This window comes from Atta cephalotes (assembly GCF_000143395.1).
Source record: "Atta cephalotes unplaced genomic scaffold scaffold00012, whole genome shotgun sequence".
Classification (NCBI taxonomy): Eukaryota; Metazoa; Arthropoda; class Insecta; order Hymenoptera; family Formicidae; genus Atta; species Atta cephalotes.
Window position 1 is genome coordinate 2,595,258 of NW_012130076.1, and position 16,484 is coordinate 2,611,741.

At 30.5% G+C, this 16,484-nt stretch overlaps 1 protein-coding gene across 1 annotated transcript; it reads right to left on the reverse strand.

Annotated features, from left to right (window-relative positions):
* Positions 1–1,948: 1,948 nt before the first annotated feature.
* LOC105617190 (deoxycytidylate deaminase) lies at positions 1,949–2,946 on the reverse strand. The gene is made up of 4 exons (XM_012198755.1): positions 2,924–2,946; positions 2,570–2,802; positions 2,136–2,349; positions 1,949–2,051 (listed from the first exon to the last, which is right to left on the reverse strand). The coding sequence occupies exons 1-4, from the start codon at positions 2,944–2,946 to the stop codon at positions 1,949–1,951; spliced, it is 573 nt and encodes a 190-aa protein (XP_012054145.1).
* Positions 2,947–16,484: the final 13,538 nt, after the last annotated feature.

Genomic DNA, 16,484 nt, shown 5'->3' on the forward strand with positions numbered 1-16,484 from the left:
TGAACTATTGGGTTGTCCGGAAAGTTCGTGCCGATGTTGAAGGAAAATTGAAACGCAAAAAATTAAAATTTTAGTATACATTTATTAAATTATATAGGTTAGTCGGCACGAACTTTCCGGACAACCCAATATTACATTATTGTGTATATTTCTATTTAATTTATTAAAAGCAATTATTCGATTTCATGACCTACTGAAGAATCTACTGAAGAATTTAATATTGTTAAATTTTTTATTCTTCATTTGAATATCTTTTCTATAAAAGTACGAATGAATTCTGTACGTAATTTTCATGTGTTCATCACATATTAATTGCTCCAATCTTTATCGAAGGTTATTACCTCGATATAAAAACTTTTATCACGCGCATATATAGACAGACATCAAAAAGATAGAAAATAAATAATGCTAATTGCGAGTTGCATTCAAATTTATATCGAGAACTGAATCTAGATTCGCCTTTCAATCCCCAACACGAAATTGCACGACAAGTGTTTGCAAGTTAGCTTGGGTTTTTCTCTAAACCATATCTTCTTCCATTTCTATAATTGGAATTCATCACACAGAATTAATATAATTCTATTCTAAAGAAATATCTTATGTAATTAAATAATTTTGTGTACAGATATGATTTGAACACTACTATGATATAATCAAATTTTTGGCATTTTATATTATTTTATAGTAATTACAAAGATCTACAAATTTTCGAATTTCTATCAACATTTAAAGATGATGTAATTAATGTGAATAGTTGTAACAATTCACTTGCTCACTCTAACGTGTATCAAATATATAACAAAAGTGAAAGAGTGTTCATGTGAATCGTGTAATGCCAATATTTTATTTCGATAAGCGATTCGACATTCTAAATCTTATTTATTATACTATATTAATATACGATTATAACATAGTATTCTATAATTAATATAGTATATGCTATAATTTCAATTTTCTACAATATGTAAAATAACTTCTATGTGATGAATTCAAATTCCGCAATGTATAATCATGCTCATTGTCTCTAACATCCTCACATATTCATAACTGAGGAAATAAGTGAAATAGCATTTTAATTGAATGAATTTGAATATGTATAGTATGTACATAAAACACGTATTAACACACGCGCATATACATATATATATGTATCAAACGTCTTTATTGTTTAATTCCTTTTATTATTATATTGCATCATCATGGAAACATTATATCATGTAAAACTGATCTACCTTTACTCCGCTTAATTCGAAGAGAAAATAAACATTGTTACATATTTCTATTATGCCATAAGAACATTGTGTCACTGTTTACATTTGTACAGCTGATAACACGCATAAACAGAGAGTTGTGTCATATACTTAAATCTATCTTAGTCTTATTGCAATTGTTTTGCTTTCTGTACATTGTTTTATTTATTTTTTTCACATCACTTGGTTAATCAATATTAGAAAACGGGATTATCATATGAAGATTGAGGAAAGAGGCAGGTTTGCTTAGCCTGCATTTGTACCTACTCTTAATTAATACTTTTATATGTAAATATTAGTGTCTCTCTCTAAACTTCCAAAAAACAAAAAACCAAAATCAATATCCAGCAATACAATCATAAGTTGTATTTTCACGTGCTATCTGATGGTTAACATTATTTGAAAAGGATTCATTCTATGAAATGTCAAGTGAAAAAATAAATAAATGAATAGAAACACATGAAAAGAGACAACAATTTTTTTATTGCTACCACAATGATAGAAACAAAATACCTCTCAATTTTTATTAATTTATTAATTATTTTCTGCTAAATAAATATTTTTATATATACTTAATAATCTTTTAAGATATTTATTCTATAAAAAAATAATAAATAAGATACACACACACACATATCCATCATTAAATTAAATTTATTCATGTAAGATACAACAATAGTGATATTGTTTCTCATTTCTTAATCTTCTTGTTTGGTCGGAGTTTGCGGTAATTGGTTCATCTCAGTCCAATTAATATCGCTGAAATTAATTTCTATTTTTTGATTCTTTGGGATGTACTGCCTAAAACAAAATTAAAAAAAATATGTCATAAGATCTTTGCTATCACAGTAATAAATTGATGCAGCAATTTCAAAGAATAAGCACCTATACATTACACCCGCAGCATCAAACATTCTTTTCGCGGCTATTGTCTCGACTTTATAAGCGTATTTATCGGACATGTAAATCACAGTTTTTATGCCGGACTGTATTATTACTTTCGCGCACTGGTTGCACGGAAATAAAGCAACATATATTGTGCAGTCTTTAACGTTGCTCGAATTTTTGTTTAGAACTGCATTAACTTCCGCATGACACACTACAACCCAACGTCAATAGATTGATTAGTGCTTTTGATAACGAAATAATCCTAGGCAACACAAAGTTTAAAATTGGGATATAAGACGTTTTAGAAATATTTTAAAAACATTTTTGCGAGAATCGTCTATGTCATATGTTCCGATTTTAGACTTCGTGTTGTCTATGGAAATTACTGTTTCATACATTTGTAAAAAAATTGTTTATTATATGTATTATACCATAAAGATATTTCGATTCTAAACTAGTGTGGGGACCCCTTTTCCAAGGGAACTCATCATCACTACATCCTGTGGGCATCCCATTGTACCCGATACCGACGATTCTCTTGTCATTATTAACGATACATGCACCGACCTGAGTGCAAGGATCTTTGCTCCGTTTAGCAGAAAGGAATGCAATGGCCATGAAATATTCGTCCCAATCAATGTACGTCATTCTTTTAGAACTGTCTCTATATATTGATAAAATCAATAATAATCGAATTATGAATACAAACATCTAAACATATCTATTCCTATATTATATACTTATTACAGGAATAAATATATTTTTCTATTGAAATAAAAATATACCGTTCGTATAATGTTCCAGCCATTGCCAGTTAAGCCTTTATTTAAATTTCTCACAAGAGCACAGATCAGATATTAAATATTTTTATATTATTATCTAAATGTCGTTAGGCAGATATAACGGGCGTTTGAAAAAAACTTAACCTATACGTAGAGAACCAGAACCAGAGAAATGTGGAGAATTCCCGCCAATTGTCATCTAAACTGATGAGAATCACGCATAAGATACAAAGATTCCAAAGGATCGATTGAACATGTTTGAGCCGGTAAAGTAGTCTGCTCGCTGAGTAAACGCTGCGTGGATAAGTATTATTAAAATAATTATAATCCGTATATATTATGCTATGCGAGTTTGTATTATGCTTTCGAAATAATATAAATATATATAAATTAAATATTTTTTTCGCAACAGAAATTATATATTAATATTTGTCTAAACGTAGACATAATCTGAAATAAATTAAATCGCTAATTAAAAAAATAAAGTAAAATTTAAAAAACAAATATACTAACATAAGTTAGTAAAATATAGGATAAAACAGCTAGCAACATTATTTACGTCAACAAGCAGGTTAATTCAGACAGTAATAATATTTACAAAACATAATATTTACAAAATATTTATAAAATATTTATTTTAAATATTTTGTAAATATTTTTGTGAGCTTAGATTACACAGACTATAAACATTTATTATAAATGTTATGAAATATTTATTGTTAAATGTTATAGTAAATGCTATGAAAATACTTACTGAGACATTATAATCCAAGTAAAAAAATACTTATTAGAAATATTTATTTATATTTATCATAAATATTAATCATAAAATATTTAGTCAATATTTTAATATTTCGAATAAAGCTTTATATAAAATATAAATACATTTTGAAATTCTGCACTTCAAATATATTTTTGTATTGAAATAAAAATGTACCGTTCATATGATGTTCCAGTCATTACCTTTATTTAAATTTCTTTATTTAAATTTCTCACAAAAAAAATTCTCACAGATCAGATATTAAATATTTTTGTATTATTATCTAAACTTAAAATCGTTAGATAGATATAACGGGCCTTTGGAAAAAACTTAATCGAACTTAAAATTATCGATTACAGACGTTATAATCCAATTAGGTATAAAGTCGATAATTTTCTCAGAATAAAAGTTGATTTAACGACTCTGATTTTCCCTGTATAAACATTATTATCGATAATCAGTAATATTGCGCTCCTAATTTATCTACCATTTTATTTTACAAAAGATAAATTTAATTTACTTTATTACTACTAAGATAAGTTTAATTTACTTTATTTTTTCGAAGAGCTTCTTAATTTTAATTATATCATCAACAAAGCGCGAAAGATATATTATTTTACAAAAATTTATTATATTTAACAATCAAAATTTGAACGATCGTACAATTATAATGTTATCTTATTAATAATAATATTGAATTCATGAAAATCAATAAAATAACAGAATAATAAGAAACAAAGATATTGCATTATCTAGAATTGCAGGATTTTATCACATTCCGAGAATTATGATTTAAAAAATTTGAAACTTTATCTTTGACACCAAGTCATGACCAAAAACTCTGAAAATTAACGAAGTATCAGAAAATAATCGGCAAGAAGTTAGTAGAATTCTTTAAAACGTAAAGAATTCTTCAAAAATTACTATTATTAAAAAATGTGATTCGGAGAATAAAATTTAAGTCTTATGATTTCAACAACTGAACTATTTTCTATGGAACACTGAAATATGAAAAATTTTAAAAAATCCTACAAAAAAGATTAAAATAATATATTACATAATTTTTTATTCTTAGTTAATAATAATTATCTAAGTTTACATTAATAATTATTAACATAATTTCTTGTTATTTTAATAAGAAAAACGTTTAAACAATATAAAATTATATATAATTAAAACAACTAACTAAAATATTATTTTTATTTCCTATATTTTATATATAGAATATTTTTTATATATGATCTTTATATACAAGAGTTATCACAGCTTACATCCAAGTTACAGAAATATCTTGTATAGTGCTATAGTTATCGATTAAGTCTTTCAGAATTCAGTTACTGACGAGATTCGAGATCTGAGATATTCTTAATTAGAAAGACCTTGCTAATGTACGCAGTCCACTATAATGTTTGCTGTATGACTTGCGCAAGACACGATAATGTCTCGTGATTCTGTTTCTTACGATTACTTAATCAATTTCATAATCGTTTTTTAGTTTAAAAGATGATTATTAAATTATTCGCCTTTCAAGATAAATTCATCAAAACCTCAGAGAGAGAGAAAGAAAATATCTCGTATTTTCAAAGGATTTTTCACTTAATTATATTGTTCGATGCTTTAATACTCAAATAACGAATTCATAAAAATTATAAAAGTTTTAATATTTTAAAATAATTTTTTCATTTTTTCATTTTATAATTAAAACGTTACATTACATTAAAAATAATTTTATAAATAATAATTCTTGTATTATTAAGAGGCAAATTTATAAGGTTGTCACAAATTCCTCCTGAAATTCCATAATTTTTTCCTGATTTTCAGACAAAATTTCTTGATTTTCCCTAACTTTTAATAACATTTTGAAATTTTATGTATTTTCGTCCTGATTTGGAAACCATTAAATATATTGTTGAGAAATCAATTTAATATTAACATAGCAATATAAATTACTATTAATGTTGCTGACACTGCTTACATTTTTAATTGTTAAAACGGTAGTATTCCATAAACTGCGTAGATGTGATATTAAACTTATATTAAACTTCTTTAAAGCCAAGAATTTTAATTTTCAGAAAATTTTGCAAAATTCCCTGACTTTTTCCTTATTTTCTTGACAATGTTCTGATTTCTCTGATTTTCAGTTTTGTGGCAACCCTTATTTAAATGTCACGCAAACTCAATTATGCTTGTCGTAGGAGCAGCTTGATATTTGTACAAAGGTGAACTTTTTGTATGAATTAAAATAATTCGGTTTATTGAGTTTCTGGCGACAAGATATCAACAATAGGAGCATGGTACAATCGATAAAAGCTGTAATAATCTGTGCATGGCAGAGCTTAGGACCGAGTCTTTAGACACGCCAACCGGCAGTTCCTGGTACCAGTTCATCTTAGGTTCTAAATTTTTCAACTTGAATTTCACTTCTCTTCCATGAATTTCAGTGTTTTTTTAGAAACTAAAAGATGATAGTATGCTTAGAACATCTACCACAAATTAAATAACGTAAATAAAATTCAATATCTTGCATTGCAGCATGTAACTCACATCAGTGACGAATTTCGAGATGTTAGTTTTTTAGCTCATATTTCAGCGATGCAAAATTTAGAGAAATATTTATTTAGAAATATTTTAAAATTGTCTAATATCAGGAAATTCGTCGCTGCGCGACATTTTATACACGAAGGATATCTCGATCGTCAGTTTATTCCTTTTTGTGGGCTATGTTCCAATTATACCGTTGTTTGATTGTTGCAATGCTATGACATTATGGATTTCCGTATGCACGCATTTTATCATACCGCTATTTCATATCCAGAGTCCGTGCAGTTTCAGGATATACATATGCGTATTATTATTTATGATTACAGAGAAAATGTTTCGTTAGCGGAAGAAGGCGCGTCTTGCTGCATAATGCGGTAATTCCGTATGAAGCATATCTCGCATTCGCTCTACGATAGATTCTATATTTTTTTTATTGTACAGCCTATTTGTAGAGACAATATTTTTTATATTTCAATTCCATTTCGGTTATTACTACGAGTGTTCGCCGCTTCTTCTTTGGCCTCACATATATTAAAATGAATAGTGTGCGTAATGCTGCATATGTATGTACTTTTACCTTTACAGAGGCATGTATTCGCGAGTAAAAATACGTGTAGGCAATTGTGACTAACAGATCTACTTCCGGTTCCGCGAGAGGAGCAGCGCCACTGCGCCGTGACAATCTCTCAGAAGACAATTGAAAACTGAAAACTCGTTTTTCATGTCATGGGAAAGAAAAAGATGAAATATAATTATACTTACTGCCGTCTCCAAATGATTACGCTATGTTTACGGAAGGAAGAGATGCTGTCGCACGATAGTGGAGAAATTCAATGTTACACATAATGTGACACATAATTTGACGGATGAATTGCATTTTTAAAGAAGGAAGTCCTCTGCGCTAAACTTCTCATCTAACCTAGTCTAACCTGGTCTAACCTATCTAATTCGAGGTATTTCTTAGATTAAAAAAAATATAAATATTACATTAAATATTGATTCTTTCAGTAACTACATAAACATTTAACTTTAATTTAACTAATAGTCTTTAAAACTCCAATTAACACAAATTAAAAATAACGTAATATCCCAGAGAGTAAAAAGTCATCTAAAAGATTAAATTGATATAAAGATATCTTTAGTGAAAGAATATAGTCGACGAAAAAATGACTATATAATGTCATCTTATCCATATAATAACTAAAGGATGACTTCTTTGGATATCTTTTAATCATCTTTAATACTTGTTTTAGTTTTTATATTTTTATACATATAACATTTAATAATATCGAATTTCTAAATTAATTTTTATACAAAACGAAATAAAATTGACAATATTGCTGACAATATTGACTGACAATGTATGTCCTATTTCATTTTTGCCATGTCCTATGTACAAGAGTGATTATAGTTCCCTTTGGGGACTCGATTACAAAAAAAAATTTATTAGTATTCATTAGAACACGTAAATTTTCTTCTATAAGTAAAATTTCTTATAATGCTGCACCTTTTATTCTGTTCTTATGATTTTCAAACACGAGAAACTGAACTCCATCGCATTCATCTAGTGATGATCTCGCGTACTGCTCGCGAATGAGTGATAAAAAGTATCAAAATAACCGAAAGATATTTTTTTCATGTCGTCTTTTCGGCAATACGAAAAGATATCTTTTAGTCAACCTTTTGCTTTGCGAAAATGATAACCATAGAAAAATATCTTTTAAATTATCTTTTTGACAAAATTAAAAGATGTCTTGACATCTTTTAGTCTTACTGAAAGGACAATTTAAAAATAATGTCTTTTTGTTATCTTTTAGACATCTTTTTGCTTTGTCGGAAAGACAACTTAAAAAAGATCTCTTTTTATCTTTTAGTATTTTGTGCTATCTGGGATTATATAATGTTATAATTTTGCAACAATATATATGTAATACACCACATGATGTTAGATGATAATTACATTGTTGAGTGTGAAATATAATAACATATTGTTTCAGTGTCGACTGGATAGAGATATTCAATTTTTAGTATCATTTTGAGATATTTTTTCTTGGATAATTTTAATTTTTCATTTGTTTGATTATTAATTTATTGAATAATGGATAGAATAATAGTTTCTTTAAATATTATATCTTGAATATATTATTTTAAAAACTACATTTTTTAAAATTTGCAATCACTATTGCAATATTCTACAATATTTACAAAATCATATTAGAAATTTATTGTTATTGATACATATAAGTACATATAATATTAAAGCTACATAAATCAGATCTTTCACTCGCATGACATTTTAAATCGTCTCTACGTAGCTCATAAAAGAATATGTGTGGGCGCGGCATTGTAAACACGTTTTATGCTGCGTCTAATATTGGCAGGAAAAGGAACCAATAAACGGATCGTCAGTAATAGAGCTAGCATGCAATCAGCAGTCAATGACTATTGATTTAAGATTACGTTCCGATCAAATCGTGAAAGAATTTCGCGATCTAGTCGACCTATTTGCGTATAAAATTCGGTATCCAGTTGTTGCTATCGATTTGAATGCATCAGCAATTCTCCTTTATAAGCCCAGCTTCTTTTCATAACGAAAAAGATTATTATTTCGGAAAGAAGGTATTCGACAAATATTTTCCGAGTGTATACGAAAAATTTCTTTGTGATTGATAATGAATGAATCAGTAAGATTCTGATTACATCAATTGGTCATTATAATTGGATATCTTTATTTTAATTCAAATTATAATAGATTTAATCAGAAAATTCTAATTTGTTAATTTTCAACTAGAAATTTTTCTCAGTATATATAATCTCACAATTAGATTGCGAGATTTTATTTCATTGTTCCACAAAACGCGGTGTAAAACTCTTTTCACTAATTAACGTTTCTAAAATATAAATGCGGCCACTCATGCCGTGCTCCTCGGGGAGTCGATACAGCCGGTTGATTCTACTTGTCACGTAATGCACTGGCATTTAATCGAGGCCGCCGTTATCCGCCGCTCGGGAAATCGACGCTTTCTGCACGAACATATTTCTTCTGTCAGAAAAGGGTCCGATTCGAGGTGGAGGCGAAATCCCTTCCAATGATTTCTTTCCAAGTGGGGAAGAGAACCATTTTCCAATACGAAGTAAGAATACATTTTTCCTTTAATATTTCAGACAGATTGTCTCTCTTTCATAAAATAATACGTATAGATTTCTTTCTCAATCTTTATGTACCTTTATGCATCATTTTTATCGTATTTTAAACAGGAGAAATTTCATTTTACGCGGTTGGCTCCTCCTGCATAATTTCATTGAATCGACCCATTTAAAAATAGAGCCGTCGACGCTTTCTCGTCGTTACATAAAGGACCACAGCGAGACTATTTATTTGCTCTTCTCTCGACGCGGCATATACAAAAACCGCAATCCTTCGCACCGACACCGGTCGTTCTTTGTTTTCCGCTTATTCCAGCGAATACATATATATCCTGTTTTATTCAGAGCGCCGAAACTCTCGCGCGCGGTCCAGAGAGGATCGTGAGGATATTCGCGGTAGGTGCGGAGGATGTCGAGTATTGATTAAGGGGGTTTGCCGGGAGGAATCTCTCTCTCTTTCCTCACGGGTAGGTTGTCTGGCGTCGTTCCTCGCCGTAAATGCACGGGGATGAATGGGGCACGGTGGGGAACGCACGCACCGGGGTGCGTCTGCGCCGCACGCAGTGCTCCGATGCGCTTTACTCGAACCGGGTATACCACGGCCCACGGTCTGTGGTTCGCCGGGACGGTGCACGTGGTTGTTTGTCGGCGAGGACAGTGCTGGATAGAAGGGAGGGAAGTGGGATCAAGCGGACGAGGGAGATTCGGCAGCCCCGGAGGAATCGCGATGACGATTGATACACTCGACGTGTCGTTATCCACAGGCCACGAGTGTTGAGAGGAATTCACTATAGTGTAAGTAATCGCACGTTTTACATCCTTCTCGCCGAGGCTCGATTTTGGGAGACGACTGCGACAGCTCGAAAATTGATTCTGCATTATGTTAATTTTATCATTATGCTTTATCTTTTGTTTTAATTTTAGCAAAGTGTGCTATATAAGCATCATTATAATTATTATTATTATTAGAAATTATTAGAAATTATAAAAATTCACATAAATATTAATGAGATTCTCTTTGATCGAATATAACTTTCTTCACTTATTTGTACACAGAACGATTTTGCTGAAATATCTAAAAATTTAGCTAGATACAGATTTAAAAATAACTTTGTTGGATCATCAATTACGTAGGAATCTCATAATGAGCACTGCAAGAAGTTTTGACATATTCTAGTAACTAGTTTGAAAATTTTATATAATAATAATTATTTTCATAGTCCGATAAAATTGTTTTCAGATCTGTATCTAGCTAAACTTTTAGATAGCCTGCAAAACAGTCCTTTTTCCACTATTATTATTCTTGAAGAAGATATAATATAAGACCCGTTGTGACATTGACTAACATAGCGAAGCTTATTTTGTATTCAGTTAGTTATGGCACAACTGTACTGTGGTCTCCTTTATTTCATTCCTCTTGTAGACAAATTTTCTTGAAAAATCGCAATTTTCCAAGAGCAACACTGAAAGCTTACTGAATCTAATTTTTAAACGAAAAGATCCTTTAGTTGAATTTTCGTTTGACTTTTGCCTGTAAGATTTCTAATGACTACGAGTGAAATTATTAATATGGAAATTTGTCGGTATTTCATAATACGGTTAATATTATAGGTGCAGACTCGAGAAATCGATTTATAGGATAGATTAGAGACCCTATAACAGAGTTTGACCATGATCGATTTTATCAAAATTCTACGAAAAAGAAAGGTATATATAATTTCTCCATCTTCTACATATATATTATCTCATTCTAACTTGTACACTCTAACTGTCTCATTCTATAATTTTAAAGTTATAGAGTGAAACAGTATAAGTTAGAGTGAGTAGTATATATACAGGGAGAAATTATATTATTAATCATTATTAATGATTATAGTTTGTCATCATGCTTTCACGAGACACGTTTTTTACCAATTTTCATAAATATAAAAGTGACATCGGGGAAGTGCTTTCCCCATCTCTGAACATAAATCTGATTAAAAATATCTTATCAATTACGAAGATGAAGCTTTGAGAAATTTATTTTGAATTTATTTTGAAGTAATTATCTTTAACACATTCGGAAAATTTGAAGGTTTTTATTCAAAACTTTAGAAAATCTCATACGTCTCGACGACAAGTTATAATTAATGATAATGATAATTGGATGTTATATAACTAAGTAAATGCTTTTCAGTGAATTTAATGTATTTAAATTAAAATATAATTTTAATTTTATATTCGGTTTTTTCAGAAAACTGTTCATTATTTTTGTGCCACTATACCTTTCTTTTTCGTAAAATTTTGACAAAATTCTCGTAACCAGACTCTGATATTGAATCTCTAAGGTAGACGTAAACATCCTAAAGACTAGTTTCACAACTTACGGCTAACTCTTAATCGAGGTTCAACTTGTTTGAATTTTTTCAATTCTAGAATTGAAAAGAGATATTGAATAAATTGGATCTCGATTAAGAGTTAACCGTAAGTTGTAAAACTGGACCTAAAAACCTCTTTCACCAACCCTAGATATCAGGAAACTTTTTTCCTAGAATGAAAAGTGAAAAATGAGAAATTTTTAATTAACTTCAATGGTTAAAATCACTTTTCACTTTTTATTTTCCATCTTAGAGATAAAATTTCATGATTAATATCCTGATTAACGCTAACCGAAGGTCAATCACCATGATTACCAACGTGAGAACTAAACACAGAAGAGAAAGAAAGAGAAGAAAGTTCTATTACATTAAACTGCTGTTGGCTGTTGATTGCTTTCTGCGGGTTCGTCGATTAATTTAACCAGAAGTTGGTGAAAGAGGCCCTCTAAGCCGGTATCCTGGCGTTGTCATGCGTTTTCATGCGAGCGCCGCGCATACAATAGTGGTCTGTCAGAGTCGGTTCGCGAGCGCAACCGTGGTAGGGGCACAGATCTGCCGACGATATCTCCCTCTTTCCTTCGCGGGCTCGCTCTTGTGGAGCACCGGCATCGAAGGGCTGCAGTCGTGATCGGATGATCGGCGAGTACGGATCGTTGCCGGTCGGAACATAAAGTGCTTGATTATTAATTTGGTCAGAGGGAAAGAGAGAGAGAGAGAGAGAAATAATCTCGGAGCGGTGAATTTGAGGAAGCTGAGAAATTTTGCATGAACAAACGATCACGATGAGCGACATTCTTCGCGAGCATTCCTCAGGTAAGGCTGATTGATCTTACGTATGATCGCGCAAAAGCTTGATAGCGTTATTTGTACCGCTCAAGAAAAATCTATTTATTGACATTTGACAAGTAAGCGCCCGGAATTAATCATGATAAGCGTATCGTCAGGATGACAGTAATGCTTTAGAAATAATCAATTGAATTGTTGTGCAAAGAATCAGTATGCAGGAACGTGGGCTCTTTATAGTTTTCGGTGAAATATTTTACAATTATTTTTGGAATATAAGTTTAACTTTTGGAATTGCGAGATTTAAGTTTGAAAAATATGATTTAATCGAATATCGCTATCTAATGTAAATTATTGGAGGAAACGTATATCAGTATATCGAAAAGATCAGTAATTATATCAGAAAAGATAATTTACGTGTCGTTAACATTGAATATTTCTTATATATTTTGTATCATCACGCATAAACTTCTACGTATTACTCTGTATTATTGAGATGAGAAACATCTTAAAGTTAATTTTGTCTTGATTACTGACATTTCTATTGTATGTCAACAGAATATTTAATTAATTTGATACGCGAATTAATATAAATTAATATTAATAATAAAGAGAATATTTAATTTAATATGATTATTATAAATTGATTATTATAAATTGATTGATTAATAAATTCATATTAATATTATAATTAATATAAATTTGTCATACCTGCATTCTATTTATAGATTGGTTTCGAATTTATCCTATTATCGCTTCTGCATATCGCGAAAAAATTGAATTTCCCAAGCGAGAATAAATGACGGAAATTGATTCTATTAGTAATATATATTTTAATTAAATTGTCTGTAAACATCGAAAGATGAGATTCCAATATGATTTATGTCAAAAAATGTATTTGTGATATAGACTTTGATGTACAGATGAAAAGGATGTGACGTATATTTTTCAAACAATAACTTTCATTATATGTTTCTTATTTTGAAAACGAGAGCTGTGAACTATTTATTCACTCACGACCTTATCAATTGTTTGAGAAAGTGAGGGTCGATATGCTTCATTAACTTTTAACGAGTATGTGTATTGTTACACGCTTATATATCCTCCTCTACAAAGCTAATTACATCGAATATGACGTTCATTATTCACCGCAGTCAGTTTATTACTTCAAGAATAGAAGTGGACATAATGTTCTGTGACATATGTATTAAGACACTATTCGAAACACGTAGCTGAAAAAACACTTGGGTTCTATTTAGACACCATAGACACTTTCTCTCGATTTTTTATGGAATACAAGATTGTACTTTCAATCAAAATTAAAAGGATTATGATCATTGCTCCCAATTTTCTTAATTTTAATCTTAATTTTTAACACTACACAAACAAATACACCTTGACAATTAAATCTAAATTAAATTCTTTAATTAAATTAAATTGCCTTAAAGGCAATTTAAAATTATTAGACAAATAAATAAATCTTTTTAATTTTTTTTCCAATTTTTAGGCTTGATTTGTTACATCTTTGCCGATTATATAAATAATTTCTCATTAATGCATTAATATTAAAATTTCCATTTTCTCAAAAATTATTATCAGAATTTGGAAAAAGGTATTTTGGATACTTCATATTTCTTAAAATCTTTATTAATTAATCGTCGCGATTGTGTTTTAGTCTTCTTCTACCGATCATCTTCCATACCGTTCTCTTTCTTTCTCACGACACTTTGACGAATGAGTGGCAGGCTCTCTCGCAGAACGAAGCTTAAATGACATATCTCGGTGTGTGCGCACCGTGACATGAAGTCATTAAAGAATTTCTAAGGCGTCGGGCAACGGCCTGCCTTTACCAAGCTCATTATCTGAACATTACAACTGAGAGTATATTTGCTATTGTACTTTGTATGTACGTATGTTGCGACTCTTCTCCGTTGTCCTCTCGCCGCAATTAAGCCTGCCCTTAAAAAAACGTGTGATGTTCGTTTCTGAGAAGTTAGATATCTAATAATAACAGCGATTAGTGCTCAGTTAACAACAAACATTTGGCAATTCACGTTAGTGTTAAATTAGATAATAAAAAAGAAGATAAATTAGAAAATTTCACCAAAAATTTAGATAATTAAATCTAAATTTTAATGGTGGACTATTCATTGTTTTGAATTAACATTTATTGTTATTTACGGCTTTACAATTCTGTGCACGGGTGCGATTTTTGCTGAAGTACCTAAAAATTCAATTACATACAGAAAAAAAAATGATTTTGTTGATCTTCAAAATAATTATGTAGAACACTTAATTGCTAAAATGTCAAAACTTTTTGCAGTGTTCAGCATGTCTAAGATTTCTACGTAATTATTTTGACAATACAACAAATTGTTTTCTAATTAAATACTTTTAATTAATTACTTCAGCAAAACTATTTTTTTTTTTATAAGCAAAGGAAGCTTATTTTAAACAGCGTTTTCTTAATGCAAGACGCTCGTTGTCGCGAATCTGTTAAAACGCATTAAGCGTCGTCATTATCTCGTAATAATTGGTAATAAACGTAATAATATTACTAAGTGCGAAACTCGATGGTATAATAACGGAACGACGATAATATCGAAGGCGCGAAAACGTGCCAGACGCGTCCATTCATGTGTACAAAATCGTTTTTAAAATCGTTTCCTGGAAAACATGTGCAAATGTGCATTGTTTAATGACGCGCATCAGCAGTTTTACCAACTTTGCACATCGCACCGCTACGGATTATTGTGACCTATTTTTTTTAAAAAACCATGCTTCATTCTTGTCACAAAACATAGAGGTTATCTATTTTTTCCGCAACACAATTATCACGCACGTCCATTAGAAAGCTCGTGGAGCGAATTATTCTAAGCTGCACGGTGCTTCGGATTAGCCTTTACGGCTTCGGCATTAGAAATGCTTACGATATTTCAATACTACGTGAGTGTCGATATCTTTCTTTCGATGCTGAACGTAGACTCTTCATTCGACGAGCGCGAAGGCGCGAATTTAAAGGCTTGTCAGTCATCGACATAGTTTACGGCGAGATTAATGAATGCGCTATCGTCAATCGAATATCAAGCTCACGACAGTAAACAAGCGATGTCGTGATAAGTCACGAGAAAGATCTTCGATCGTCGCGTTATCGTGACTATCATCCTATCTCACTTCGTGGCTAGAGATCCTGTAAGTACGATTGCCAGTATCACCTTTCCGGTTTTCGGCTGAAGGTTTTTTGATTAAATCTCAAGCTCTCTCCGACACATAAAAAAACTCTCCGGCTAAACTCTCCTGCATTTTTAAATGCACGTGTCAATTTTCCTCCGATTTTTTGGAAAGATATCTCCGACAGGAGGTTCACATCTGATGACCTAGTTTACACAATGCACTACAAAACAATTTCAATTTCAACTCTGAAAAATAGAGAGAAGATTTAAATTAACACACTAATTCTTCAGTCACATATACAGTATATATAATTTTTATCATGTTGGTATTGATATAAACATCAATATAGCGTAGATAAAATACCATGGGTTTTAAATTCACATCTATATTTTTTTAGTGAACAATTTCGATATTAGTTATCGATTTGTGGCAGGATAGTGGGATTTTCAATAGGAGGTAGATAAAAAGCGTTTATCTTTCTCTGGGATAGATTCTCTAAAAATATAAAATTAAAAGAAAAGAAATATATAGAAAAGAAAAAAATATACAAAAAGTACAAAGCTATAAATATAGAAAAGTAAGCGGTAATATAATGTATGAAGAATAAAGAAAAAGTAGAGCAAAGATATACACATAGATATATAAGATTATATAACGACAATATATATATATATATATATATATATATATATATATATATATAGAGAGACGTCTCGTGTAGTACGTTCTCTCTAGTACGTAACTACTATACGTAAGTAGTACGACCGTACGTACGTACTTACGTACGTACGTACGTACCGTA